The sequence below is a fragment of the Gracilinanus agilis genome, chromosome 5 (genome assembly GCF_016433145.1).
Source record: "Gracilinanus agilis isolate LMUSP501 chromosome 5, AgileGrace, whole genome shotgun sequence".
Classification (NCBI taxonomy): domain Eukaryota; kingdom Metazoa; phylum Chordata; class Mammalia; order Didelphimorphia; family Didelphidae; genus Gracilinanus; species Gracilinanus agilis.
This window is the reverse complement of record NC_058134.1, coordinates 257,001,672-257,028,824: the sequence shown is the minus strand read 5'-3', so window position 1 is coordinate 257,028,824 and position 27,153 is coordinate 257,001,672. Positions and strand designations below refer to the sequence as shown.

Sequence of the window (27,153 nt, the reverse complement as noted above, 5' to 3'; positions counted from 1 at the left end):
TGGTTCTGAAATATTCTATATAGTACATATGTATGTTGCTGGGTTCCTGAGTTTTATAAAACTATATTCTTGATCCTCCCTTGTTTATTATGCCTTATTAGAAGATAACCCATTAGAGAATGTGTTAGGAATGGATATATTTGGAGATGAAAATTATGAAGAAAGAGACATAACTGGGAAGAACTAGGTTGAACATTTGGAAAGATCACTCCTTTACTAAAGTAAAAATGAAGAGAAAACAGAAAGTCAGAAATAATTGCTCAAATATTTGTCCTGATGCCTAATTGAATGGAAGATGCAAGCATTTAAAGGCCTAAAATGTGTTAGGCATTGTGTTCAGTGCTTTGCAAATATCTAATTTAGTCATTATGATATTTGTTCGTTAGGTGATATTATGACATTTTATAGATGAAGAAACAGAGACAGACAGAAAATGAATTTCCCATTGTTACACAGGTAATAAATGTCGGAGACCAGATTTAAACATAGGTCTTATTTAACTGCATCTAGATAATGTATGAAAAGGTAATTAGGTGGTGCAATGGAAAGAGTGCAAGAAGTGGAGTCAAGAAGACTCACCTTCCTCAGTTTAATGTGGCCTCAGACATTACTAATTGTGTGACTCAGAGCAAGTCACTTAACCCTGTATGCCTCAGTTTTCTAATCTATAAAATGAGCTAGAGAAGGAAATGGCAAACTACTCCAATATCTTTACCAAGGAAACTCCAAATGAGGTCACAAGGAGTTGGACACAACTGAAAAAAAAAAAAAAAAACAACTAAACAACAAAATGTGTGAGAACTTTTGAAATTAAGTCAAATATGAATATTATTTTATATAAATGGTAGTAATTTCAAGGATTTTTTCCCTCAAGTTTTAGTTATCAATTATTTGAATATACCAGATTGAGTCTCTCAGAACTGTATTCATCTTGTCATCTTATTATTCTTTCTTCTAATTTGAATTGATTTTGGACTTTGCTCTAAAAGTCGATATTATTTTGCTCAAAGAGAGTTAATCTGACAATGACTTACATATCAGAAATCTGTCATTTTCACTATGTTAAAATATAACCTGTTTTGGTTTTTGATAATTTTGCTAAACATATATATGTTTTGTCAAACACCTGTTTCTCTACTTGAAGAAAAATATACCTTATATTTGTATATAATATAATTATATATGTGTAATCACAATTATGTAGTATCTTTTTTTCCTTTGGTTACTTTTCTTTTCCTTCCATTGCATTTGCCATTGAATGCCAAGGCATATATTGATTTACTTAAGTGGTTATCACATTCTTCATATTATTATTTATTCCTTATCTTCTACACCAGATGCTGCTACATTAGCTCCAATTACTTTCTTTTTGCACATTTCTTACAACATATGAAAATACTTCAAGATGAGGTGACCAAGGATCCCACAAAATTGTATTTATATTTTTCTCTGTATGCATGATAAAACCAATACAGGCAATTTCTTATTTTCCTCTTTCAACATTTTTCCACTTCGGTATATCCACATATATCTATCACATACTATATATATTTGTGTCCATATATTTTGATTTGATTTTTTGTACTAATGTTAATATTGATACCATAAGCTTCTACATTTAGAGCTGGAGACAATTTAACATCATTCTTAATTTTACAAATGAGGTCATTGTGTCTTAAATTAAGCGAATTACTGAACATCACAAATTTATTTAATTTTAGTTGTCTTTTTTTTCCAGATTCTAGATACAGTTTTTAATAATAATAATTTTCTCACATTTTGTGATCCATGTTCTCTCTCTCTCTCTCTCTCTCTCTCTCTCTCTCTCTCTCTCTCTCTCTCTCTCTCTCTCTCTCTCTCTCCATCCTTTCTCTTTTCCTAATATGGCAGGTAATTTGATATGTAGTATATGTGTTAGCATACAATACATATTTCATGTTCATGATATTGTGAAAGAACATCATACATTTAGAAATATCTGAGGTAGGTTTTGAATCCCATGTTATGTAAGTTCTGAGTTTTTTTTTTCTACTATTTGCTGCCGTCTTACATTTAGGACTATGCATTAGTTGCAGATTAGCACCTCTCTGCATACATTAATATTTATAGATGATTTTTAAAGCTGATTTCTAGAAACTTCTGTTCCACCCTTTGCCTGTGTCACTGAAGGTTAGTTGGCTGCTCAGGATTAAGAAGCATTTTGAAAAATCTGTTTCATGGATTGTCTGACTCAAAGAATTTATTACATAGGGGCCAGCTGAGTGGCAGTGAACTGTTATTCTGTTGTGTGCTAAGCTGGTCCTTAAAAAGCAGGTAGAGTTTCTGGCTATGACCACACTCCATACTTTGTTATTACTTATCAGAATTCATACTTTCTTGGAACACTTTTTAAGTCCAATAGACTCCTATATACCAAGCTGAGGCATTGCAGTAGGAATTCATAGTACGATGATAAATCTGTTCAGATCATTTCCGTTGTCCTGGTAATTTATATATAATGGTTGTGTACAGAGTTTAGGTTGAAACCCTTTAAACTGCATGCTTTATAACTTCCTTTATTTTTATCTTTCTAATTTGGGGTTTAAATTTTATCTTTTCTCTAAAACGTTGTTCTCCTCTCCTCTTTCTTTCTCCTCTACTGTCTCTTCTTTCTCCTCTCCTTCTTGTTCTCTCCCTCCTCTCTTCACTATTTTTCCTTTTTCCCCTTTCCTCCCCCTACACTTACTCATGAATATATAATATTTTCATCTATATGAATATACACATTTTCATATAATATGACATTCATTATTTTATAGAACATATAAGTAATATATCATCAAAAAATTTGATATATGTGAATACCGTTATAATAGATTTCAAGATAGAAAGACTGTCAAGTCAAACCCCTTTATTTTACAGATTAGGAGATTTGGATTGACATACTAAATACTTAGGGAAAGTAGGGAGTATAATGGAGAGAATGTCTGGAGTCAGGAAGACTCCTCTTTCTGAGTTCAGATCTTTTCTCAGACACTACTGTGTGACACTGGGCAAATTACTTAACTCTATTTGCCTCAGTTTCCTCATTTGTAAAGTGAGCTGGGGAAGGAAATGATAAACCACTCCAGTATCTTTTTTTTCCTTAAAATTTATTTATTTATTTGATTTAGAATATTTTTTCCATTGTTACATGAATCATGTTCTTTCTCTCACCTCCTCTCACCCCCCTCCCATAGCCAGTGAGCAATTCCACTTACTCCAGTATCTCTGAAAAAATACAAAAATAAAAAGGAAAATTGAATCCTGAAAAGTTGGACACTACTGAAAAACAACTCAATAACAACAAAACTAAGTAATTAAATGTATTAAGACATTAAACTATATGCATATGTCACAATGAAGATAGCTCATAGAAAACTAACTTTGATTTCTCAAAAAAGTTTAATAAATAACCTATCTTACTTGTTTTGCAATCACTATCTTATATTTCACTTTAAAGTTAATTTTAGTTTGTTTCTCATTTCACTTATTCTCTTATTAAGTTGAATGAGATGAGTTATGTCTAGGGCATCCTTTTCTTGATCGTATCCCCTGTTTCCCTAAAGTGTTTTTGTTTAACTCTTTACTGTCAAAAATTTATGTTAGTATAATGTTTTTAGTTTTTAATAATATTTTGATAATTATTTTAAATATATTTATTTTTTATATTAAAATGGGGGAAACTGTTATAGAATTAATGTTAGGGCCTCTCATATTCACATTTCTTCTTTGGTGTGTTTGTCAAATATTATTTTCTGACTTTTACTTAAGTGCTAACCCCTTCCTGAACACACACAGAGTGTTACATCTTCTATGGATGCTTTCATTGAGAATTATTTGTAAAGCACAAAATCCGATTTTATGATAAGTAGGTGGGTAGCTGATCTACCAGAATGGCATTCTGCTACAAGGCTTTATGAATTGTTCATAAGTGCCAAACTGGACAATGGAAGCTTTATAGAAACTCCCTAATTAACCATAATAATTCTTGTTAAAATCTGGTAAGAAGCTGTAGTATGTAATGAATGCAAAGTATTCATCCTCTTTCTTCCCCATTTTGTTCCTCCCAATCTCATTCTCACTGTGGGGTGAAAAGTCTCTCAGGCGCTTCTCATTCCTTTTTATGTTTCAGATTGAAAATGTTGATGTCTGCCTTAGCTTTCTAGCAGCCAGAGGAGTAAATGTGCAAGGTCTATCTGCTGAAGGTAAGAAAACATCATCATTGGCAATGGTACCATGGCTTGCGGGAAATTAATCATTGTTTTTCAATACTTTTATGAATAAAAGTAGGCTATATTAATATTCTTCATTGCTTGCATCCTCTAAAATGCTGAATGAGCTCATTTTGACACCTTTTAATTTCTTGACAATATTTCAAAAGTACACAATATATATATGAATTCATAAAAGTTAATTATAAATAATAATATGTCATATATGAAAATTTTAAATTACTGAAATTTTAGAGAACAAACAACATTATTTTATGATAGGATGATAGGAGTCAGAGATATTGAGAATAGGAGCATATGGAAATAGACAAAAAACTGATGCATTTGACATTGGCAAAAAAATTTATTAAACACTTAAAATATGACAGTGACAGAATTATTCTAATATTAATTGAGAGCTGGCCTAGGTTCTCTAAATGTGGAAGGGTGGAAGGAGTGACATTAAATGTGAATTTTGGGTTGTATATTTTTGTATTTTTGATTTAGAGCAGAAGATAAGAATAGGTAAAAGTCGAAAAAAGTATGCTTAGATGATATGAAAACAAAGGGCGATTATCAATCAATATAGGGACTGGGAGTATTTGCTTCCATCTGTCCATTTGTCTATCCATTCATTCATCTCTTCACCCTTCATTTAATCAATTACTGCTATGTCTCAGGAATTGTAGTGAATTCTATGGATAAAAAGACAACATTGAAACAATCAACTTTAAGGCATTTCTAATCTCTTTGGGTATACAATATGCATACCTGTAAATATGTAAAACATAAATACAAAGTAAAATATGCAACATAATTTACAAAATTAGTACACAATAAATACCTGTCCCCAAAATCTTAATGCAGTTTTAAATGTTAATAGCTTCTTTTGGGATGTCCTATTCAAAGGGGATGGTGGTCATACTGGTGCTTTGGGAGAAATGAGTCTTCTTAGCAGCTATTGGTTGTGCTGAACTTTGAACCTTAGAAATAGGGGTGAGAAGAGAATGTATATCCGAAATAGGAGAGTCCTTTAAAAAGATATAATATCAAAGGTTGAAATCTTATGTGTAGAGAAAATACAGGAGGTCAGTTTGACTGGAACATAGTGTATAGAAAGGGAAATAATGAATAATTAGCCTAGGAAAGTGGTTTGTAATCAGATGAGGGTTATTTTAAATGTTAATAGAGGAGTTTCACTCTAGAGGTGATAAGGAGTCCCCAGCATGTAATGAGTAGGGTACTGACATGATCACACTTTGCTTTGAGATTATCATTTTGGGGCTTGTGGCGAGGATGGTTGGAAGTCCTGAGTTCCTTCTCCTACACATTTTTTTATCTAGGGGTTTCAGAGGGGTTGAGATTATTTCCTGGAAGCAAGAACTTTCTTGTATTACAGAAATTCTTATTTGGTGGTCCTTGAACATTATTTTACATAAATATTTTAATAACTTTATTTTATTAAAATTGATTTACTTTGCAATTCTTTGTATCATATTTTATGGAATGAGAAATATTACTCTGAGAACAGAACAATCAACTAGATAAAATTGCTAATAAAAAAAAGAGTTTAACCTATATTCTATATAGCATGTATACTGATCCATTACAACAATGACAGTTGTAAGATCCAGCTTGTCTATTGTGGCACACTGGAGAGCTGATGAACTTTCCTCCAATTTTCTTTTTCTTCCCCCGGGGGACAACCTAATATTGTTGGAGGGAAAGGGCAGCTATAATGATGTTCCTTAGAATGGTACAAAGTAAGAAACAGAAGAATATATGTAGAAAGTCTATTCTGATAAGAGGATCAAGGAAGGCTTTATGAAAAAGGCTTCATTTCTGTTTGGGTTTAAAGGATGGATTGAAATTTAGCTGGTGAAAAGAGTGATGAAGAAAGACCATTCTAGGTAAAGAAAGAAATAGTTGAGCAAGGATAGGGGAAACGGCAAGAATGAGCAATAGATAGTGGGAAAATTGGCCACCTTTCAGTTCCTTATACATGGTATACAGTACCTAAATCTGCTACCAGAAATGATCCCCACAGAATGGTTACTACTTTTCTCAGTTTCTGTCTTTGCACAGATTCCCCCCCAATATCTGGTATGCATCAACTTCCCCCTCACCTTTACCCATTGGAATCCCTCATTTCCTTCCCATTTGGGAAGCCTTTCCAGTTTATTTCAACTTCCTGTGTTCCTTACTCCTCCTTCCCAAGAAATTTTCTTATGTATTTGCTTCGCAAAGAAATATACACTTTAACATTTGTGTTTATGTATGCTTAACAGGTACAAAAAGAATCTAAATTAGAAAGCACATATAATAATATATATGTATAATGATGATATACAATGTGAAAAAATTATACATGAATTTGGAAATATTTTATTAAATAAATAAAATATATATTAGAAAATACAAAAAGTGAATTTCATAATAGTGGAAAACATGGCTAGATGAAAATTGATAGAATCTAGGCAACTGTCAGCTCAAATATGAGTAAACAATGTAACATGACATCATTCTACGTATATTTCTTTTTATGTCTATACATCTATATCTATATACAGACAGACAGACACAAACCATTTTAGAATCAGCAACTTATCTATATGGAACTAGAATAGATATCAGAGGCCATCTAATTCAATCTCATCATTTTACAAATGACAAAATCTGAGTCTTTAGCAGGTTAGATGACTTGTCCAGAGTCAGTTAGGTAGTCATTGTCAGAAGCAGAATTAGAAAAGACTCCACAGATAATCCCTTGCCTCCATATCAAGTTGCCTCTCTTTTCCCCAAATTCTTTTTCTGAATTCTTTCACATCCATCCTTCTTTGCAAATCATGTTGCCACCATCCTAATTTAGTTTCCTATTTGTTCTTGCTTTGGTTATTGCAATATCCTTCTATTTGTTCACTACTTCCAGAATTTCCCCCCTTCTAATCAATACTTATTATAGTTTCCAGAAAAAAATATTTCCCATTAGAAAGTTACATACTTGCTAATAAATTGGAAAATATATAATATAACTTTAGAAAATAAAATTAGATAAATTGGGGAAAAATTAACAAGAGGGAAAATGCTAGAATTAAGTTATGGTTAGAGGACTGATCTTAAGTCAGGAAGCCTTGAATTTAGATTCAATCTCATACTTTTACTAGCTGTTGTATTCTGGGCCTGTCACATAACTTCTAAATGTCTGTTTCCTCAGTTGCATAATGAGGATAATAATAGCTAAGTTCAAATCTGTTTTCACACTCTTTTATCTGTGTGACTATGGGCTAAACCCTGTTTGCCTCAGTTTCTTATCTGAGAAAAAAAAGAGTTGGAGAAGGAAATGGCAAACTTTGGCTAAGAAAACTCCAAATGGGCTCACAAAGAGTTGGACACCTTTATTTGACTAAACCCCAGGGTTGTTATGAGGATCAAATTAAATATTATTTGAAAATACTCTTCACAGTGCTTGACACCCAAGTATACATAATCACGTCTTGTTTCCTTCCTTCCTATGACATTTTATAATTTATTTTACTTCTCTGTGACCATGTTGTATCTTTCCCATTAGAGTGTAAGGTTCATGGGTTCAGAAGTTATATCTCTTTCATCCCCATGACCTAGCAGAGGACCTTAGAAGTGATAGATATCTAATAAATATTTATTGAAAGAGTAAAACCACATTCTCAAAGAACTAAAAATATTTTAAGAGTGCATTTAAACTTGTAAAAGTCTAAACTCAGCTTAATGATGTCACTTGTACTTTCTTTTACACTGGAGAGATGTTGGAAAAAAATAACTTTTCAGCATTTCATATTATAGCAGCAATTCCACTGAGAAGTAAGGGTGATACCATAAGCCAAAAGACAGCAGACCAAGCACTTTGTTAATGCCACCAGAATCCAAAGGCAGACAGAAAGCCTTGAAATCACAGCATGATCTATTTTATTGCTTCTTCTAAGCCATATTAAAAATATTATTACAGGTCTCCTAGATTTTTTTGCCCTGTTCTGCTTATTTCTTTTTTCCCTAATCAATTTAAGATAGAACTGTTATAATAAAGGCCAACTGCAGGTTGTAACTATTAAAGATATCCTCATTATTATAAAAAATAAATGAATAAATTTCAAATGGGATTTTCAAATGTTGGCAGTAGCATTTAAAAATGTTTAATCATCTTCTAAGGGAATGAAAAATAATCAGATATCTAAGGGAATAAAAAAAATAATTATTGTTCTCCAATGTCTCATCATGACTGAGTGTTAGAAGTCAATGTCAGCAGAACACAAGCTCTGGGAGATATTACCAAACTGGAAATTAACTGCTTAGTCAATCAATTAATGAACCATAACATCTATCTATTAAACTCTTTCTGTGTACCAGGTAGTGTGATAAAGCTGGAGATAGGAAGAAAAAGTAAAACAATCCCTGCTCTAAAGTACTTTATATTCTCTCAAGAAATAAAACTTGTGCATTCAAAGGAAAATTTCCATAAGGTAATGAATCTTTTGGAAGATAATATATCAAGGATGGAAGAGCCGTGGTCTTTGCTAATTGAAAAGTAACCACTAATATGAGATCTTAGACCTTGGAAGTTTTGTGCAGGAGGCAAATTTTGGGGGAAAGTGGATTAACCTACAAACAAGTATTTATTTAGCCCTGCTATTTTTCTTACACTCTGGTAGACACTTAGCATATATACCAAGGCAAAACAGAAATAATCAATGGCCCAAAATGGAATGATTGAAATGGAAAATGACTTTACCTTTCATTAGAAAAACTGTATTAAGATTCCAATTTCCTTGATGTTGTGCTCTCTTATTACGAAAAATCTTATTCATGCTAAAAACTGAAAGTAGGGGCCAAAAGAAGGAACCTCTCACAGTAGAAATTCTGTTGATGTTATTAAGTCTGGGCCCTTTGTCAGTAACTATAAAATAAAGGAACGCTAGTAACTCTTTTCCCTCACTTTATGGTGTGAACTATTTCCCTGCTAATAACATCTGTGGAAATGTGACTGAGGCAATATATTGAAACAGATATTTAATAGAGAAACTATTAAGCTTTGATTTGCTCAAGAAGAAGCCAGGATCTTAGATTGGCAAAGGCAAATCTCTTTTGAATATTTTTTTCCCCTTATTCTCCCATTCCTACGGAAAGGTCAAGTTATGTTAGACATCCAGTTTTGCTTTGGCTGCATATAAAAGGAGCATGAAGACTCCAGGGTTGGTTTTTTTCTGTAGACATACTCGTTAGTGAACAAAATTATTGTATCCAAAATTTAATTAGGGGGTGTTTTTCGTGCAAGTGTAATAATAATATTAGTAGCAACAATAGTAGCAGTAGTAACACATCTAGTTTATGGTATTTATATTTTTCTTTTCTTTTTTTTTTAACAGAAATAAGAAATGGAAATTTGAAAGCCATTTTAGGGTTGTTTTTTAGTTTATCTCGGTATAAACAGCAACAACACCATCAACAACAATACTACCAGTCTCTAGTAGAGCTCCAGCAACACGTCTCTCACCCTTTGCCACCAGCTGAAGTCGGCCAATCCAAAACTCAGCCAGATATGCAGTCCAGGTAAGTTGAAGGTCAAGGGAAAAGTTTTAGATGCCTGGGATTGGGGGAAAAAAGTATGTTTTTAACAAGCAATTGGGATGAAATTTCAAGTGCTGAGCTTTGTTGGCTTGCTGTGTGGCTGCTGTTTTGGTACCTTGTGTTTCATAAACTGTTTACTAAATCCACAGAATTATTTATTAAATCCATAGTTGCCAGGATAAAACCATTACGGACATGTAGTGCAATGTTTCCTTTCGGTGATCCCTCCTCTCTCCCTGCAGTAATGTGTGTTAAATGTATTTAATGCTATTGACATGACAGAAATAAATTTTTATGTATTTTTTCATTCTTAAACTATTTTGATGAATTTTCCTTTTAAAATTTCCCCTCATTATGTACTTAGCTAATCTGTTTCTACTGTCTTAATTGATGAGATGCTGATGTCATCAAAAATCTAGTCAGCCAAACAAAGGATTGGCTGCTGTGTGTGTATGTATGTGTGTTTTTAAATTCTTGCCATATAAGTGTTGTCTGGCTTTTAAATTTCTTTGTGCATGTAGACAGAGGCTAAGATGCTTTTAAACACTGGCTTCTTTCCTCCCCCTTCCAATATGGCCTTTTCCCCATTCAAAACACTATAATAATGAAGCTTCCTTCCCAGAAGTTGCCTATTACTTACCTCACAGGTAGGATAGTTAAATCTCTTTCTCTTAGCCTACCTTTCTTGAAGAAAATCAAGAATAAAAACACCCTCACTCCCACCCCTCCCCAGAATAATGTAAAAGATTAAAAGTTGAAAAGCTTTATTTTTACTCTGGCCTTTTTTTTTTAAATAGCTTTCTATTTTGTCAAAATGTTTATAAAATTCTACCACTTTTTGTAGATATTCCTCTTTTCATTTATTAATCTATTTGCAATAGCAAAATTATTGTTTCAAGCATCATCTAATTCAGAAACTGCATCTGACTGTTCTTCTACCAAGTATAGCAATCAGTCCTTCTAATTTATGGAATTGTATTCATATGTTCCTCCCCTTGACATTCCTCTCCTCCTCTATTATTGTTAACTATCGACATTCTGAAACTATCCTATTTAAACATTACAAGTGATGTGTTGACTAATAGCCTTCCTTCATTCTTTCTAAATGTAATTGTGTGTGTTTGTGTGTGTGTGTGTGTGTGTGTGTGTGTGTGTGTGTGTGTGGTGGGGGTTCAGGCTTATGTTTGGTTATTGCATTATCAAGAAAGAATTATGTTCATCAGATTAGTGATGAGAACATTTTGTGCACTATGAGTTCTTTGGATTTTCTAAAGAATAGAAGGAAGGCCCCTTGCCCAACAAAAAGTCATTGACCTCCCTTTCCTACTTCATGTTTTCCTGTTTCAAGTTACAATATAACTAAATAGTTATAGGAATAAAAAATAAATAGGAAGTTGACATGGGAGCTAAAAAGAATATTTTTAATATATAAAAAATAAAGAGATTGTATTTTCTGTAGAATGCAGGTTGAGTAAAATAATGGCTAAGGGATCTTGTTAACCTAATGGCTAAGGGATCTGTGCTTATGTCTCAGCATTTGGAAAATAAATAGTATTCATTTGTTTCTTCAATAAATGTGATTCAGAGTTTTTTATTTCAAGTTGTCTGTGTATTGGTGGCCTGCTTCTTTAGGAAAATTTTAATTCTTATTGATTTTAAGGGTATTTTATATGTATGTATGTACACATATCTATCCCTCCACCTCTCTGTTTATCTCCCTTTCCATCTATCTCTGTCCATCTATCTATCTATCTATACATCTATCCATCCATCCATCTATTCATCTATCCATCCATCCACTCATCTATCCATTTATCTATCTATCTATCTATCTATCTATCTATCTATCTATCTATCTATTTATCTTTCTATCTTTCTATACACATTCACAGACATACATGTATGCATGTCTAAAAAACCCCACAATTAATAAGTGCCTATTGCATGTCAGGAAAGACAATGTGCTCAGTTATGAGAATACAAAGAAAGGCAAAAGACAATTCCTGACTTCAAGGAGCTCAAAGACTAATCTACTAATATGAAAACAATTATTTTCAAAGAAACTAAGTTTAGGATAAATTGGAAATAACCCAAAGTAGGAAAGAATGAGTATTATAGATATCAGAAATGGCTTCTTGCAAAAAATGAAATTTAAGTTTGGACTTGAAGGAAACCAGGAAGATGAGGAAGGACAGTATTCCATTCATCGGGGACAGCCACTGACTCTGCAGATAGGATATCTTATTTAAAGCATATCGGGGAGGCTGATGTCACTGGTGGCAATATTAACGGAACAATGCCAACTTTGAAACATCCAACGCATTGACTAAGGCCTGAATATTTGTAATTAACAGAATGTTAGGCCCTTCTCCATCTGATTTCTCTGCATTTTTTCATTTTAAGTAAAAATATGTTTTTCACAATTTATTGATAGCCTTAACCACTCTTGGAAAAGTTAATGCTGATTTTACGAGGGGTTTTCTGCACCACAAAATTGATACTTTTTACGGTTTTTATTAATTAATATATGAAAAGTGGTTTGGCTCCTTTTCCTTTGTTTCATTTTAGCTTGTCGCACCTGTGCTTTCTGTTTTGGAATAAAACTGTGTTCCTGGTTTGAATTATAGTATTCTCTTAGGAACCAGGGCTGTTTACTAATACTTCATTCTGAGTAATAGCAAATTGTGATATAACTTATATAAGTAGCTTTAAGGAAAAATTGAGATGCATTGATAGGAAAACTTGTGCTTTAATCTTGTTTTGACTAGACTCCATGATAATCATACACACATGTATACACACATACTTACATGTGTGTATATATAGCTCAGTAGACATATAAATCAATTTGTCCATCTCTGTCACCAGTGTAACCTTGAATAAGTCACTTTGCCATATTTATCCTTAGTTTCCTCATTCATTAAAAGAGGGAGATTGGCAAAGTCCTCCAGCTACTAGAATAAGGAATTATTATTTTTTAAAACCTCTTGGGAAAACTGGAAACAGGTTGAGGTAAGTTTTATATCAGTTGTCTTTCACTAGGAACACATAAACACATATGGAAGAAATTTAATGTATTTTGCCATCATGAAAGTGTTATATTCTGGAAACTTCCTGGTTTATCAATTTTATATCTTCCCCAATTTATATCTATGGATAGTCTTTAGGCATTATGTGATTTTGGAAGAGGAAAAAAATTGCAAGTTTATTTTCAATAACCTTTCAAATTTAACAAATTTTAATAACTTTTTTAATTCAGAAAAAAGAGGGAGATTGAATCAAGTTGCCTCTCAAATCACTTTGAACTCTTGATCTATAATCCCACATTCCTATCTTTATTAAGATGTCCTAAACTTTATTTCAAGGTACCTAAATAAATGCAGCCCTTTAGCAATGTAGAAACAACAAAATGGAGGAATTATCAAGAATTTGTTAAAATATCCCTTCTCTGAAAAGCCAGGTGGCTAAGTGGACAGAGAGATGGCATTAGAATTTAACTTTAAGGAGGTAGGAATACATTCCAGGCTTGGGGAACATCCTCTGCAATTGCAGAGGAATAGGGGATGGAATATTGAATCTAGACAGCAGCATGTCTAAGAACAATGAAAAGGATAGTAGATTTAGAGATGTGACACATCAGCTGAAATCCTACCTCTGCTCCTTACTCCTTACATAAGCTGGGAGAAGTCCCATAAACCTTTAGGGACTCAATTTTCTCACCTCTAAGAGGAGGGTGCTGGGTTAGACCTTGCAAGTCCCTACCATCTCTCACTCTATGATCCTAAGTAGGCCAGGCTAGCTGGAATGTGGTTTGCTTTAAGAGAAGAAACTAAGTTTGGAAAGAGCAAATGGCACCAGATTATAAAGGATTTTCAATGCCAGACATCCTTTTTATCCTAGAAGAAATGAAGAGCCACTGAAACTTTTTGAACTGGGGAGTGATTTGTGATCAGACCTTTCTTTTGACTGAAGAATAAAAAAAAGAAACAAAATTCCTGCTCTGTAAAAGGCAAGAGATTTAATTTTAATGCTCATATGTCCTATTTTCATGGGAAAAAATCCATATAAATATCTAGTAAGAGTTAGTTTTTGGGTTCACTTTTGCCATGTTTATTTTTATAGCAAAAGGCATAAATGGATGAAAATGCTGATTAATGAAGTTGTTGACTGAATATATTGTGGCATAATGTTTACTTTTTTCTCTAATGTAGCTTTAGTAAATTATGGTCAAATGGAAACAAGTAGAGTAAAATAATTTGTCTCTATACTGTACTATAGTGCAGATTTTGGTACCTATAAAACAAAGATTCAGCGACTGGCTAAAGAATAAAAGACAAGTTAAATACCAAGATAAAATGTGGGGCTTTCCATTCAGGCTCCTACAGCTGCAACACCTGGATGACTCTTTCCTCTTCTTCCCAATAGGTCATGGTTCCTAACCTTTTTTTGAGTCATAGTTCTCTTTGGCATTTTGGCAAAATCTATGGCTATCTTCTCAGAATAAGGTTTTTTAATTCATAAAATAATACATTTAAAAAGGGAAAAATTATATTGAAAGTTACCAAAATATAGAAAAATAAAATAAGGGAAAAGTTCATAAATATCATCAGGAATCCCTAACGAGAGTGAAGTTTACTAAAACAGGAATACTGAAAGCAAATTTCCATTTTAGTTGTTTCCTTGTCAGATACTTGCTATGTAAGGTTAAAAAACAATCTAACAGGAAGAAAACATGAATGCTGAATGATGATTGAGCAATAAAAGACAAAAAGGCATGTGATGAAAGTCATGAGTAGATAAGAGAAAGACTGTGAGACAGAAAGAGACAGATAGAGAGAAAGAGACTGAGAGAGATTCCTGAATTCAATTTTGATAGAACTCTATATTCTATAGCTTTTTAAGGCACTAGATCTCTTCATGAAGAATTCTTTTAAAGAATTTGAAAGTAGGACTTTCCTCATCCAGGAGTTCGTTATACCAATGAGATCTTAGGACCAATCCCTATTCAAGTAATACTACCAAATGATGAAGAAATTTATGAATCTGAGTGAGGATAAATCTAGTAAGTTTGTATCTTGGGAAATGTCAAATCATGATTTACTAATTTTGGGGGCAGCTAGGTGGCTCAGTGGATTGAGAGTCCAGCTTAAAGATGGGAGGTCCTGGGTTCAAATATGGCCTCAGACACTTCCCAGCTGTGTGACCCTGGGCAAGTCACTTAACCCCCATTGCCTAGCCCTTACCACTCTTCTGCCTTGGAACCAATACATAGTATTGATTCCAAGACAGAAGGTAAAAGTTTAAAAAAAAAGATTTACTAATTTTAAATCTATAGAAATGAATCTGATCCCATCTCAGAGAGCTTTGTGTCTCTGAGCAAATCATATAACTATGATGTGCCTCAGTTTCCTCACCTATAAAATGGAAACTTTGGACTCTGTGGTCTTTTGTAAGTAAGTCAACAAATGTGAAATGTCTACTATATTTCAGGCATTGTATTAAGTGCTGAGGATATAAAACAAAAAACAAACAAACAAACAAAAAAAAACAAAAAACAAAAACCCAAATCTCAGTGAGCTCTTAATCTAATGGGGAAACAGTATACAAAAGGAGGGGTTCCCTTCTAGCTGCATATTTATAATCCTAATGTCTATAGCTGTATACTTAGAGGAAAAATATATCACACTTTAAGGCCAATTGTGGGATAATTTATCTTTTTTTTTTTTTTTGGCCAAGAATGTCAGATACATCTGAAAATATTCAGAACCACAAAAGAGGGAAAGTTTGCCTTAAGCTTATTCATTCCTGTTTATCAGGGACTATATCATGAGGACAGAGTTATACATTATATGAAATTTTATATACTGGAGGCAAGAAAATATAGCGTGGATGAGGTGAATTTGAAAAGTATGGCTAATTCAAGGTACCAAAGATCACAATGAGAAGAATGAATAAGTTGACTGTAAATGAGAAGAGAATGACAGGTCACTCTATGGTCAGAGAGTCGAATTTCAAAGTCTATATTTTGTAGATGACTGAGCTCCAAGAGAATGAAGTACAAAGTGTGACTCTGGTGGTGTGTGACTGGTCTGGGAGTGAATGGATTTCTCAAAGAAAAAGAAACTGAGGAATTTTAGGTTTAGGTTATTAGACTTATCAAAAATAGCAACGATTTAAGTCCCTCAAATAACAGGAGACTCTGGTGAAGTCTAAGGCAGAGAACCAGTTCCTAATATCTCTGAAAAAGTTCACAATGACATAACAGTCAACAGACAGCAATGACAAGGATAGGGGGAGAAACCAATATCAGCAGTAACCATAAAAGCCCCATATTTAAGTATTTCCTCTGAAACATACTGGCTCTTCTATATTGGAAACGTCCCATTATCTTTCATTATCCCAGGTAACTCTCTAAGTTGTCGAGTAGGTGTCTACTTGCTTCCCAATACCAGTAAAATGACAGGTCTGTTCAGAAATGACTACCACAAAATAAATAATAGGAATGCTGCTCTAACATTAATTGCAACAGAATTTTACTCTAAAATATAAAATCACTTAAATATATTTCAGGGACAGTATCTGAAAACTATGTGGAGGTTATTTTTTTAACATTTTGGCCCAAGTTACAGATGATAACTATGGGGGTAGGAAGAAGCCCTCCTAATTTCGTAAGTTCCCTTTCATCTTCAATTTTTTTTTGCATCTTCCATTGTTTTTCTGACTTTGCTGTTGTAATATTTATGATAGCTTCTTTCCCACCTCCTTATTGCTTTGAGGTCTCATCCATACAGCATACCGGTGGCCTTATTTATATCTGCCAGTAGAGATCTGAGCCAACAAAGGTTACAATATATGTATTATATACTGTGTTTCACTAATAGAATGTTATCACAGTAATGTGTCTGAACTTGCTGTTGTGATGATCCTTCAGCCACCCAGCTTCTAAAAAGAAACATATGTGCATTCAAATTAAGAATGTATCTCCTTGATGGCATCGATGGTCACTGCTTTTTTGTAGCTTGTCAGCAGAATTCCATTGAAACGATAAGTCATTTTTATCCCACATCATGATGATGAGCCCAGTGGGAATCCCAGATGGCTCTGATTAATGCACTCTTTTGAAGGAGCACCTGGAATTTTTGAAGTGTATAAAGTTCAAGACCATGCTGACACGGTCTAAGACTTTGAGTGATGTTCTATTTTCTGATAATTAAGGCATACCAGTTTCTAAAGTTTGTATTTACATGTGACATAAGCCAAGGGAAAAAATGAAGCAACCATCACTGTTGAGGGGATGATTGAATCCCCAGGGTTTCTTCACAGCAAAGCTCAGAAGCTCTCACTGAAGGGGATCATTCTCTTCATTGGCAATAGAGGCAAGAAACAGATCACCTAGCTTACAAAGTCATTCATTTTCAATATATTCTGTTATTAAAAATATTTGTGGAAATGCATATTATGCCCCCCTCAGTTATCTATTTTGATATTGAGGAATCCTTAATTCAGGAATATTATCCTCAGTGTTTCAGTTGTGTAGGACTTAATTAAAATCCTTGCCAGATGTAATTTATTTTTGAAAAAAAAAACCTTCCAATGATCAATTTTCTTTTTATACTACTTACCCATGCCTTGTCTTCTCCTAAATATTCATCTATTATAATGAAGATTAGAAAGGGGGGCAAATTCAGCAAAAACATTCAACATTCAACATTTCAAGAAATTGTGATACTTTAGGCATTGCTCCATGTCTATAGACCTCTAACTCTACAAAGGAGCTCAAGCAGGGGGCTCCTCATAACTCCTCTTTGGGGCCAAGCTTGGTCATTAGAATGTAACAGGGTTCAATGTCTACTGTTTTGCTATTATTGTTCTTTGCATTTACATTGTGGTGGTCATTGTGTATATAATTTTCCTAGTACTTGGTTTTCTTTATATTTCTCACAGCACAATAATATTCTGCTATATTCATTATTATAGTTTGTTTTACCGTAGACATCTACTTTGTTTTCAGTACTTTGCTAATACCAATACTACAGTGCATGATAATAATTATAAATTCTTAAGTGTAGTGATTGGCATATTTTGTTGTTGTTATACAGAGACCTTATATTGTATTATTAACAGTGGAATCTCTGAATCAAAGCATATGGACTTTTGGCTTCTTTGTTATCATAATTAAAATTTATTTTTCAGAATGGTTGAGATAATTCAAAATTCTATTAATATATTCATGGTCCTCTCTTTCTAAGCCCAGAAATGCTGACTGTCCCCATTTTTTCCTTTCATTTGGCTTTGGGTAATTTAAACTCATTACCCCTTAGATTATCTCAGTAAATATGGAAAAGAACTGGTCCCTATAATTCAGAAAAAATAATATCTCAAAAACAGTAAAATTGGAAGCTATCACTTAGGTTTATGGGACACAGTGAATAATAGAATTTCTTTAAATTTAAAATTTTCCCAGCTGTGTGACCCTGGGCAAGTCACTTGACCCCCATTGCCCACCCTTACCAATCTTCCACCTATGAGACAATACACCGAAGTACAAGGGTTTAAAAAAAAATTAAAAAAAAAATTCTTGGATTTTGATGGTCTTTTTTTATAGTCTTCCTTTATATCCTTATAATTGAAAATTTCAAATAGAGAATGGGCCTGGTGGAGTGGAAAGACTGATGGTTCTTAAGTCAGAGAACCCAAGTTCAAATTTCATCTCTACTATTTATTACCTGGGTTGCCAAGGGCAATTTGTTTCTCCTTTCTACTTCACAGTTTTCTCTTGTATAAAAATTGAGAATGTAGCTTATACAAAATAATCACTACTATATTTTCCAGTTCTAAATGTTCACAATTTTAGAAAAAATTCTGATCAATTTCCTTTCTCTCTATTGAAAATATCTTCTTGATTTTATGAAACATCTTTTAATATGATCAGTGTAGTTACTCACACATACCAAGCACTCATTTTAATTCTTGTTATATGAGGTTGAAATGAATTTGTACAGCACTGTCTGTGAAGAAATGAAAATAAAACATGGAGAGGAATTATATAGGATGAAAAGTTAATATAGGGCAATAGACTATCTCAATCTTGAGTGGATACACACACACACACATCCCTCCTCTACTCTTATGTGCAATATTATATGAACCTTTATACGTCATCTAATTAGATAATTCAGTAAAACTTACTACTGGGGTTGGACCAAAGTCCAAAGTTCTATTCTAAGTATTTGATTTCATGGTGATGATGTATGGCTATAGCTGGTATTTTAGCTAGCCATTTAATGGAAGTATATTAGGATTTTTTTTCAACATGAATTATCTACATAACTTCCTTTATTCTAAACTTTAAGTTACATATACAATTATGACATATTAGACCTACTATCTTTTCCAATATAATATTCTCCTTGTAGTCAGTGTTTTTATTTCACTGTGGTGGGGAGGAAACTGTTAGTTATTTTGACATAGAAGAATGCTATTAAGTATGTATATATATTAATATATATATTTTTTAAAATAATCAGAACTTTACAAATCATTTTGTATGTGGTACGTGTTTAACAGTGGTTGCTGAAAGAATGAATTCCCTACGACATCCTTCTTTTAAATATTATATCTGTTAGTGATCTTTTTTTTAAACCTTGCCACACAGCTACAAAGTATCTGAGCATCGATTTGAACCCAGGATCTCCTGTCTCTATTTTGACTCTATCCACTAAGCCTCCTCCTAGTAGTCCCTGCTATTAATTTTGAATGCCTCTGATTTAAAATTTCCAAAATGTTGTCTGAATTTTGTCTTCCATCTTACAAAAAGGAAATTGTGATTTTAATTAAGAATTATTCTTTTTAGAACCTTAAATTTTTACTATTATAAACATTACATAATGCCTTATTGATGTTATCTAATTGAAATCATTCTTATTGCTCCCAAAGCAACTGAAACCTAGAAATTTCAGAATCTGTCCTCTTTCATGCTTGTCTGGATCAGATAAAACAGAAATTTCCTGACAGCTCAAGTGCTTTTTTCACTAAGTCCCACCCATCTAATTCTTATATGAAGATAAATCATTGACTTTACTATTTTAGGAATTATTTTCACTTCTTGTTACCTTCTAGTTAACCAATCGACTAGATGTTAACTTTGGATTCTAAGACAATTCTTAGAATAATTTATTATAAATTGAGGGAATTTAAGTAAAAACTTTTAGATTTCTTTACTGTTATTTTGATTTGCATTTATTTTCTATCACCTCCTTTTCAGATCTTCACATACCCAAGATTCTGTAGCTTGTGCTAAATAATTGTTTCTAGAGAGGACAGGAGTGTTTTTCTCCTATATCATTATTTCCTTCGTATTTTTGCTTATTTAGGAATAAAAATGTTTTCCCCTATTTTTCCTAAACATCACCTTACTGAGAAACTTGAATGTAAATTGGTAGAATCTAAACTCCATGAGGGAAAGGACTATTATAGTTTTTCTTTGTCTTCCCGTTGCCTGTGACAATTCTTTACATGTAGTCGATGCCAAATACATGTTTATTGAATGAATTAATGAAATTTTAAGATGCTCCCTTAGTTTGATAACCATACCAACATAAATTTGGTACCTTCAAAAGATCCTGACCCATACTTGCTCATCTTTCATGATACTTGTTCTTATCTTCCCATAAATATTCCATAGACATTCTATCCAGTCCCTGAAGGTTTTTAAGTATTTATTAAACGATTTCATTTTCTCAGCACTGTTGATTTCTTTCTCCCCTATATTTTCTCATATGCTATGAAGACATTAAATTCTCTTGGTTCTGTTCCTACCTCTCCATTCCTTCTTCTTCTTCTTCTTTTTATTTTCTCCCATTGAAAAGACTCCTTCTTTAGTGTTATTGTCTTCTTAAACTTTCTTTTTATTTATTTCATTTACTCTTGAGATTATAATGATCCATTTATAAGTGATACCCAGACCTATAGGAAAGGAATAAGAATGCCTTCAACATGACCGGAATTTGTAACTGTAAAAACCCATTCTAAAAGTACATTCAGCGTACACTTATAAAGGAACCCAGGGAGACACATATCAAGAAGCTAAAAAGGAATAAAATTACGACCTTATACAATTTGTAACAGAACATGCAAAAGTAAATGTATAGAGCAAGGAATTATGTGAGAATTAACATTCTGCCATTTGTCTTAAAATACCTATTCTTCTAGCCTTCAGAAATCACTAGGCAGTAATTTCACTCTCTTAATTTTGTAGAATATTCTATCTTTGAAATTACTAGTGATAAGCATGTAGCAATTGACATTTGAGGGAGAATGGACATTTTTGAGAATATAATGTCTTACTTTTCATATTTGTAGGAAATAGAATCCTATTTTGAAAGTAAATAATTATTGATTTTTCCTCAATTTGGAAGTTAATAAAGTTTACAGATTAAAATGAAAATTTTAGATATGAATTTAAAATATATATATTTGCAGCATGCTTGAGAAGAAAAGTCCTAGGCAGACTGCCTTGAAAATTTTTCCATTTCCTTACAGGTTTTTTTTTCACTAGAAGTTAATGTAAAAATAAATAATACATTTTATTATTTCTTTTACATCTACCTATGAATCCTGGCTTTGCCCTTTGATAGTTGTATATGCTTGGGAGAGTCTACTCTTCGATATCATTTTCTTCCTCTTTAGGATGAAGAAACTAGGTTAGATGATCATTAACAAACACACTCGCCCAGTCCATATTCCTATATTTTTTACAATCTAATCCAGCAGTACACTTGGGTCATTTTCCCTTCCATATGATTTCTTTTCAGCCCCTAATGAAATTTTTAATGTGAGGTAAGTACTTAGCATACTCTTGCTGATTAATTTCTCAGAAACTGAAAGAGAAATTCCTATAAGAATTGAGTTTTCTGGTAGGTCACAAAGAAAGAGGTATTATAATTTAAAATTGATTTTGCATTGATTTACTTCAGATGATGTATAGGGGTTCATAATATTGCACATAAGAGTAGAGGAGAGGTGTGTGTGTGTGTGTGTGTGTGTGTGTGTGTGTGTGTGTATCCACTCAAGATTGATATAGTCTATTGCCCTATAGTAACTCGTCATCCCATACAATTCCTATCCATGTTTTATCTTCATTTCTTCACAGACATTCTCATTTACATTTTGAAGTAGTATATTTGCTTTTCTTGTATTTCAAAAGTACATCACATGTATTGCTTATCTGTCTTAATTTATGGTCTGCCATGGTCCACAGGGTCACAAAGAGTAAGGCACAACTTCACAAAAACAACATTTAAATCATTTGCAACTTGCAATAGACCATAGCATTTATATAGTCATCCATTTCCTTTCTTATATCTTTTCCTCTACTTTTGGAATGCAACAAGGAGCTAGAAGAGAATGAGAGAAATGAATTAATTCTTTCATCAGTTGGGACATTGGGTTAGATGATCTTTAAGTCCTTTTCTGATTCCAAGTCTCTTAGCTTTAACATAGCCCCTTCTACATTTCTACTGTTATATTATACTCTTTGCCATATATGGTATCTATATCTATATCTATATCTATATATACATACACACAATATATATATATATGCATATATATATATATATACTCTACTCGTCAATACAGTGGCACTAGTCTCTTTTCTGTACAATTAAAACTTCTTTATGCATTTGTTATTTAGTTGTTTTCCATCATTTCTATTCATGAACCTTTTTGTGGTTTTCCTGACAAAGACTCTAGTGTGGTTTGCCATTTTCTTCTCCACTCATTTTACACATGAGGAAACTGAGGTAAGCATGATTAAGTGCCTTGCCCTGGGTAAATAGTTAGGAAATGTCTGAGACCAGATTTGAACTCTAGAAAATGAGTCTTCTTGACTCAGGGCCTGGCACTCTATGCATTTTGTCACCCACCTGTCCTTGCTGTATTATTAAAATGTTCCTGCTCTTGCTCTATTTTCCTAAGCTATCAACTATGCCTAAAATTCTCTCCCTCTTCACCTCTACCTATAGAGTTCGAGACTTCCTTAAAATCCTAATTAATTTTCTGTCTTCTACAGAAGCCATTCATGAGCCACTTTAATTTTGGTTTCTTTTTCCCTCTTTTAAATAGTTCCTATTTATTCTGTATATTTCTTATATATATATATATATATATGTAAATATATATATATATAATTGTTAAAATAGGGGTTTTGACAAAAGAGAGCAGGTTTTACTAATTTAAGTTTTAATGAGAATATAGTAGAGTTGTAAATTAATATTATCCCTTGAAGCCAAAGAAAACTTCTAGTGGCTTTTAACAATTAACAATTTAAGTCTAATTAAAATAGAGATAGTAAAAGAATATAGTAAAACTAATATAATAAAGGAGAGAAATATAGGCAAGAGGTAGAGAAAGAAAATTTCCTAATGTCTATACTAGTTATCCAATAACTACCTGTAATTACTAGCTAAATCTGCATATATCTACCCATAGCTGCCTATTATTGCCGTTAGTGAAAGTCCATCTTATCACCCTTCTGCTCAGCTCACCAGGTAGAATATATATTTCCCAACCACCAACTAATCACCACTTCACACCACCAGCAACCAACCCCCAACGGCCAACTCATTCCCAGCAGCCAACTTCCTCACAACTGCCAGCCCAACTGCCAGCCCTAACTGTCAGCAACTGACAGCCTTTTATACCCTTATTCTACCTTGCTTCCTGTCTCTATGGTTTCTACTTCCTGTCACTGTGGGCTGGTTAATCCCTACACACCTCTATGGTAAGAGGACCTCCAGGTCCCCTGTTAAATTAAAAAAAAGAATAAAGAATTCCTTTTTACTATATTCATATCTATATCCATATCTATATCAGTTTACTTGTTGTTTCACTGATTAGATTACAAATTCCTGGAAAACACTTTTTTTTTGTCCCCAGTGCTTCACACAATATTTGTCAGATAGTAGGTAGATAAATGTTTATGGTTTGTCTGATTCTTTATATCATGTAATTTAGGAATCAGGACAAAGTAAACAATTGATTGTCCACATTTTATCTGATTACAACTGATTTAAATATTATTGTTAAGATGCTCTTTGTGACCCTGTGGAGCATAGCAGATCATAAGTTAACAAATTTAATAAAGAAATTAATAAAATTAAGAATTATAACACAGACATTTTCTTTACATCTAACGATAGGGGCAGCTAGGTGACTCAGTGGAAAAAGAGCCAGACCTGGAGATGGGAAGTCCTAGGTTCAAATTTTTCTGGCTTCAGATACTTTCTAGCTGGGTAACCCTGGGCAAATCACTCCAATTGCCTATCCCTTACTATTCTTCTACCTAGGATCCAATGCTTAGTATTGATTCTATGACAGAAAGTAAGGTTCTTTAAAAAAATAAAAAATACTGATACAGCAATGATGAAAACTTTTGTTATAATAATTAGATGAAGAGAATCTGTAGATTCTTAGAAACAATTTGTCAGAATTTATAATCTTTTTTACCATGAATTTTTTACCTTTTTTTCATTTTCTTCTTTATTTTTGCATCTGAATTCTTTTCCCTTTGAAGAATCAATCAGCAAACATTAATCAGGTTTCTATTATTTGAAAAGCACTTGTGATGCAGAGTGAGAATACCAATACAAGATGATAGCTCTACTGCTTAACTCTGCTAAGACCGTACCTATGGTTTTGAGTTTTGTTAAGTTCTGAGTGCCATGTTTTGGGGAAGATATAAATTAATAAACTAGGAAGTTTCCAGAATATAACACTTTCATGATGGCAAAATACATTAAATTTCTTCCATATGTGTATATAAGAGGCAAATTAGGTGTGATATAAGCATTGAATGTTGGCATGTGGATTAACCCATAGTAAGATACTTACACCTGTGGATTGTAGCTTAGTATGGATAATTTATCTCTTGAATTTGGCTCATCTCTCTTCAAAGGAGTCTTGGTGGAAATGAGAAAGATATACTTGAGCATTTGCTTCTTTCCTATCTCCAAGAGGGTTTTGAATTAGAACTATTTCTGTCTGCAACTTCTCACACATACACACACATTTCTGGTGTAAGTTTATTATTGATATGAAAAAAAAAAATCTTATTCCCCAAAAACTCTTAGGAGGGGTGAGTAACCCTTAGTTTAGCTCTACCAACTTGTTCTCTTCCAAACACTGGTTATAAAAATTGTTAATAGCAAACAGTGGAGCATCCTATTTATCAAAACACAACTGCAAACAACTATTAGAGGAGTTATATAGATTAGAACCAGAAGCAAGTCACAAAAAGAATGGGCATTCCATCCTGAGTGTGTGTGTGGTGGGGAGATATCTCAGCTCAAACTAAGGATCTCCTTGTCTTCTTCTACATGTCTGTGGGTTCTACACTTTTTCTTCATGTCTTCTTTGGAGTTGAGCCTAAAAAGTTTGCCAGCACCTAAATCTCTCCTGAAATTTCACACTAAGGACTTCTCTCATCTACAGTCATGTAATGTTCTGTCAGCATTATTTCCTCAAATTAAGGGAGTCCTGAACACATAACAATGTGCATTAAGCCTCAGGCCTTTTATTTTGTTGTTGTTCAATCATGTCCAATTCTTTGTGACTCAATTTTGAGTTCTCTTGGTAAAAACAGAATGGTTTGCCCCTTCCTTCTCCAGCTCCTTTTACAGATTAAGAACTGTGGTAAACAGGGTGAAATGACTTGCCCCAGGCCACATACCTAGTAAGTGTTTGAGACTGGATTCGAACTCAGTTGGCACCTTATTCATTATGCTACCTATTTGCCCATGCCCTAGGCATAGAAATGAAGTTTACATAAAGAAAACAGTTTCTTAGCAAATTGTGTTATCCCAAAATGCATTGGGCTGCTTTGGGAGGTAGTAATCATCCCCTCTTTAATGAAAATATGAAAAAGTACTTGCTGAGTAAGTTTAAGATAAGCTATTTTGAAGGTATTTTTTGAGCTAGGCAGGCAGAAAAGTCTCTTCCACCTCTGAAATTTAATGACTGTGGATTTCAAAATGTTTTACTTAATATAATTCATCTTCTTTGGCACGAATCCACATTTTTCCAATTAGAATGGGGAATGAATATATCCAAGACTCCCAGGAGCTGTGACTGATCACAAAACTTCATTAAAAAAGGCTAAAAGAAAAGAAAACTTGAAAACAGATTAGTTCTCTTTTCCTCTTGAGCCTCTTGAGATATTCATATGTATTATGAAGTTTCTCAGAATCAAAGAATTTTGAGAGTTTGAAAGGACCTCAATGGTCAACCCATACTAGAAAAAAATCCCAGTGTAACCAATCTGGCAACTTGTCATCTAGCATTTGTTTAAAAACTTCAGAGGGAGAATATACTTTTTTTCTCAGAGCAGTCCATCCCTATTTTGTATGGTTCTAATTGATAAGAATTTTTTTTTCTCTAAAATCAAGGTCAAAGTAGTGTCTTTCAAACTTCTTTTCCTGGTCCTAATTCTTCTCACTGGGGCTAAAAAAACAAGTCGCACATTGTTCAAGCCTTTCAGATATTTTCACACCACTTTGGTGTCCCATCCTTCCCCTTTACACCAAGTCTTTCTTTTTGCCAGATGATACATCCCTAGATCTTTCAATGGTTTCTCTTAAAATGAAAAGAAGCAGAGAGTTTATGATGTTGACTTCAGTGGAATTTGTATTTAATTGGACATTGATCTCTATTATCACACCCATAATTGGGTAATCAGTTGCTGCTATGAATTTGAATAATGTTGGTTCTGAATTGTGGGAGCGCCAGCTATGGCAGAGTAGGCAGGGAACTGGCCTCAAAGCCAGGAAGTCTAGGGTTCAGATTCTCCTTATTCGTCTTTGGACATAGAAGTTTAACTCTTAGCGCTCAAATCACTTCTGTAAGACTATAAATGGCAGAAAAGTTGTACACCTCAATTAGGAGAGGAAATTATCTCATCTTGAAACAATATACCAATGGAATGACTCTAGTGACCTTCTCTCTCTGTCTCTCTCTTTGTCTCTATCTTTCTCTTTCCCTCTCATTCTCCCTCCCTCTCTCTTTCTATTACTTCACCCCAATCTCTCCCATATTCTCTCTCTCCACCTCTCTTCCTCTCCCATCTTTCCTTCATTCCACTCTTTTTTTCTCTCTTTCCACCCAATAGGTCACTTGTACTAATGAAACTGAATTGAGGTCTTTATTTTGCCTTATCTATTTACCAAGGGTTTAATCAAGTACTTTTCACTTGATTTTTTAATCAGATTTAAGATGAGAAAATAGATATAACAGAGAGGCTAAATAACATCACCACAGTCCCTTGATA

At 33.3% G+C, this 27,153-nt stretch overlaps 1 protein-coding gene across 1 annotated transcript in view; it reads left to right on the top strand.

Annotated features, from left to right (window-relative positions):
• Window positions 1–27,153, top strand: part of NAV3 (neuron navigator 3) — a 454,139-nt gene that overhangs the window by 157,058 nt on the left and 269,928 nt on the right. The window contains exons 4-5 of the mRNA XM_044679183.1: window positions 4,154–4,226; window positions 9,629–9,812. Coding sequence (XP_044535118.1) covers window positions 4,154–4,226; window positions 9,629–9,812 — 257 coding nt within the window. The remainder of the gene's footprint in view (window positions 1–4,153; window positions 4,227–9,628; window positions 9,813–27,153) is intronic.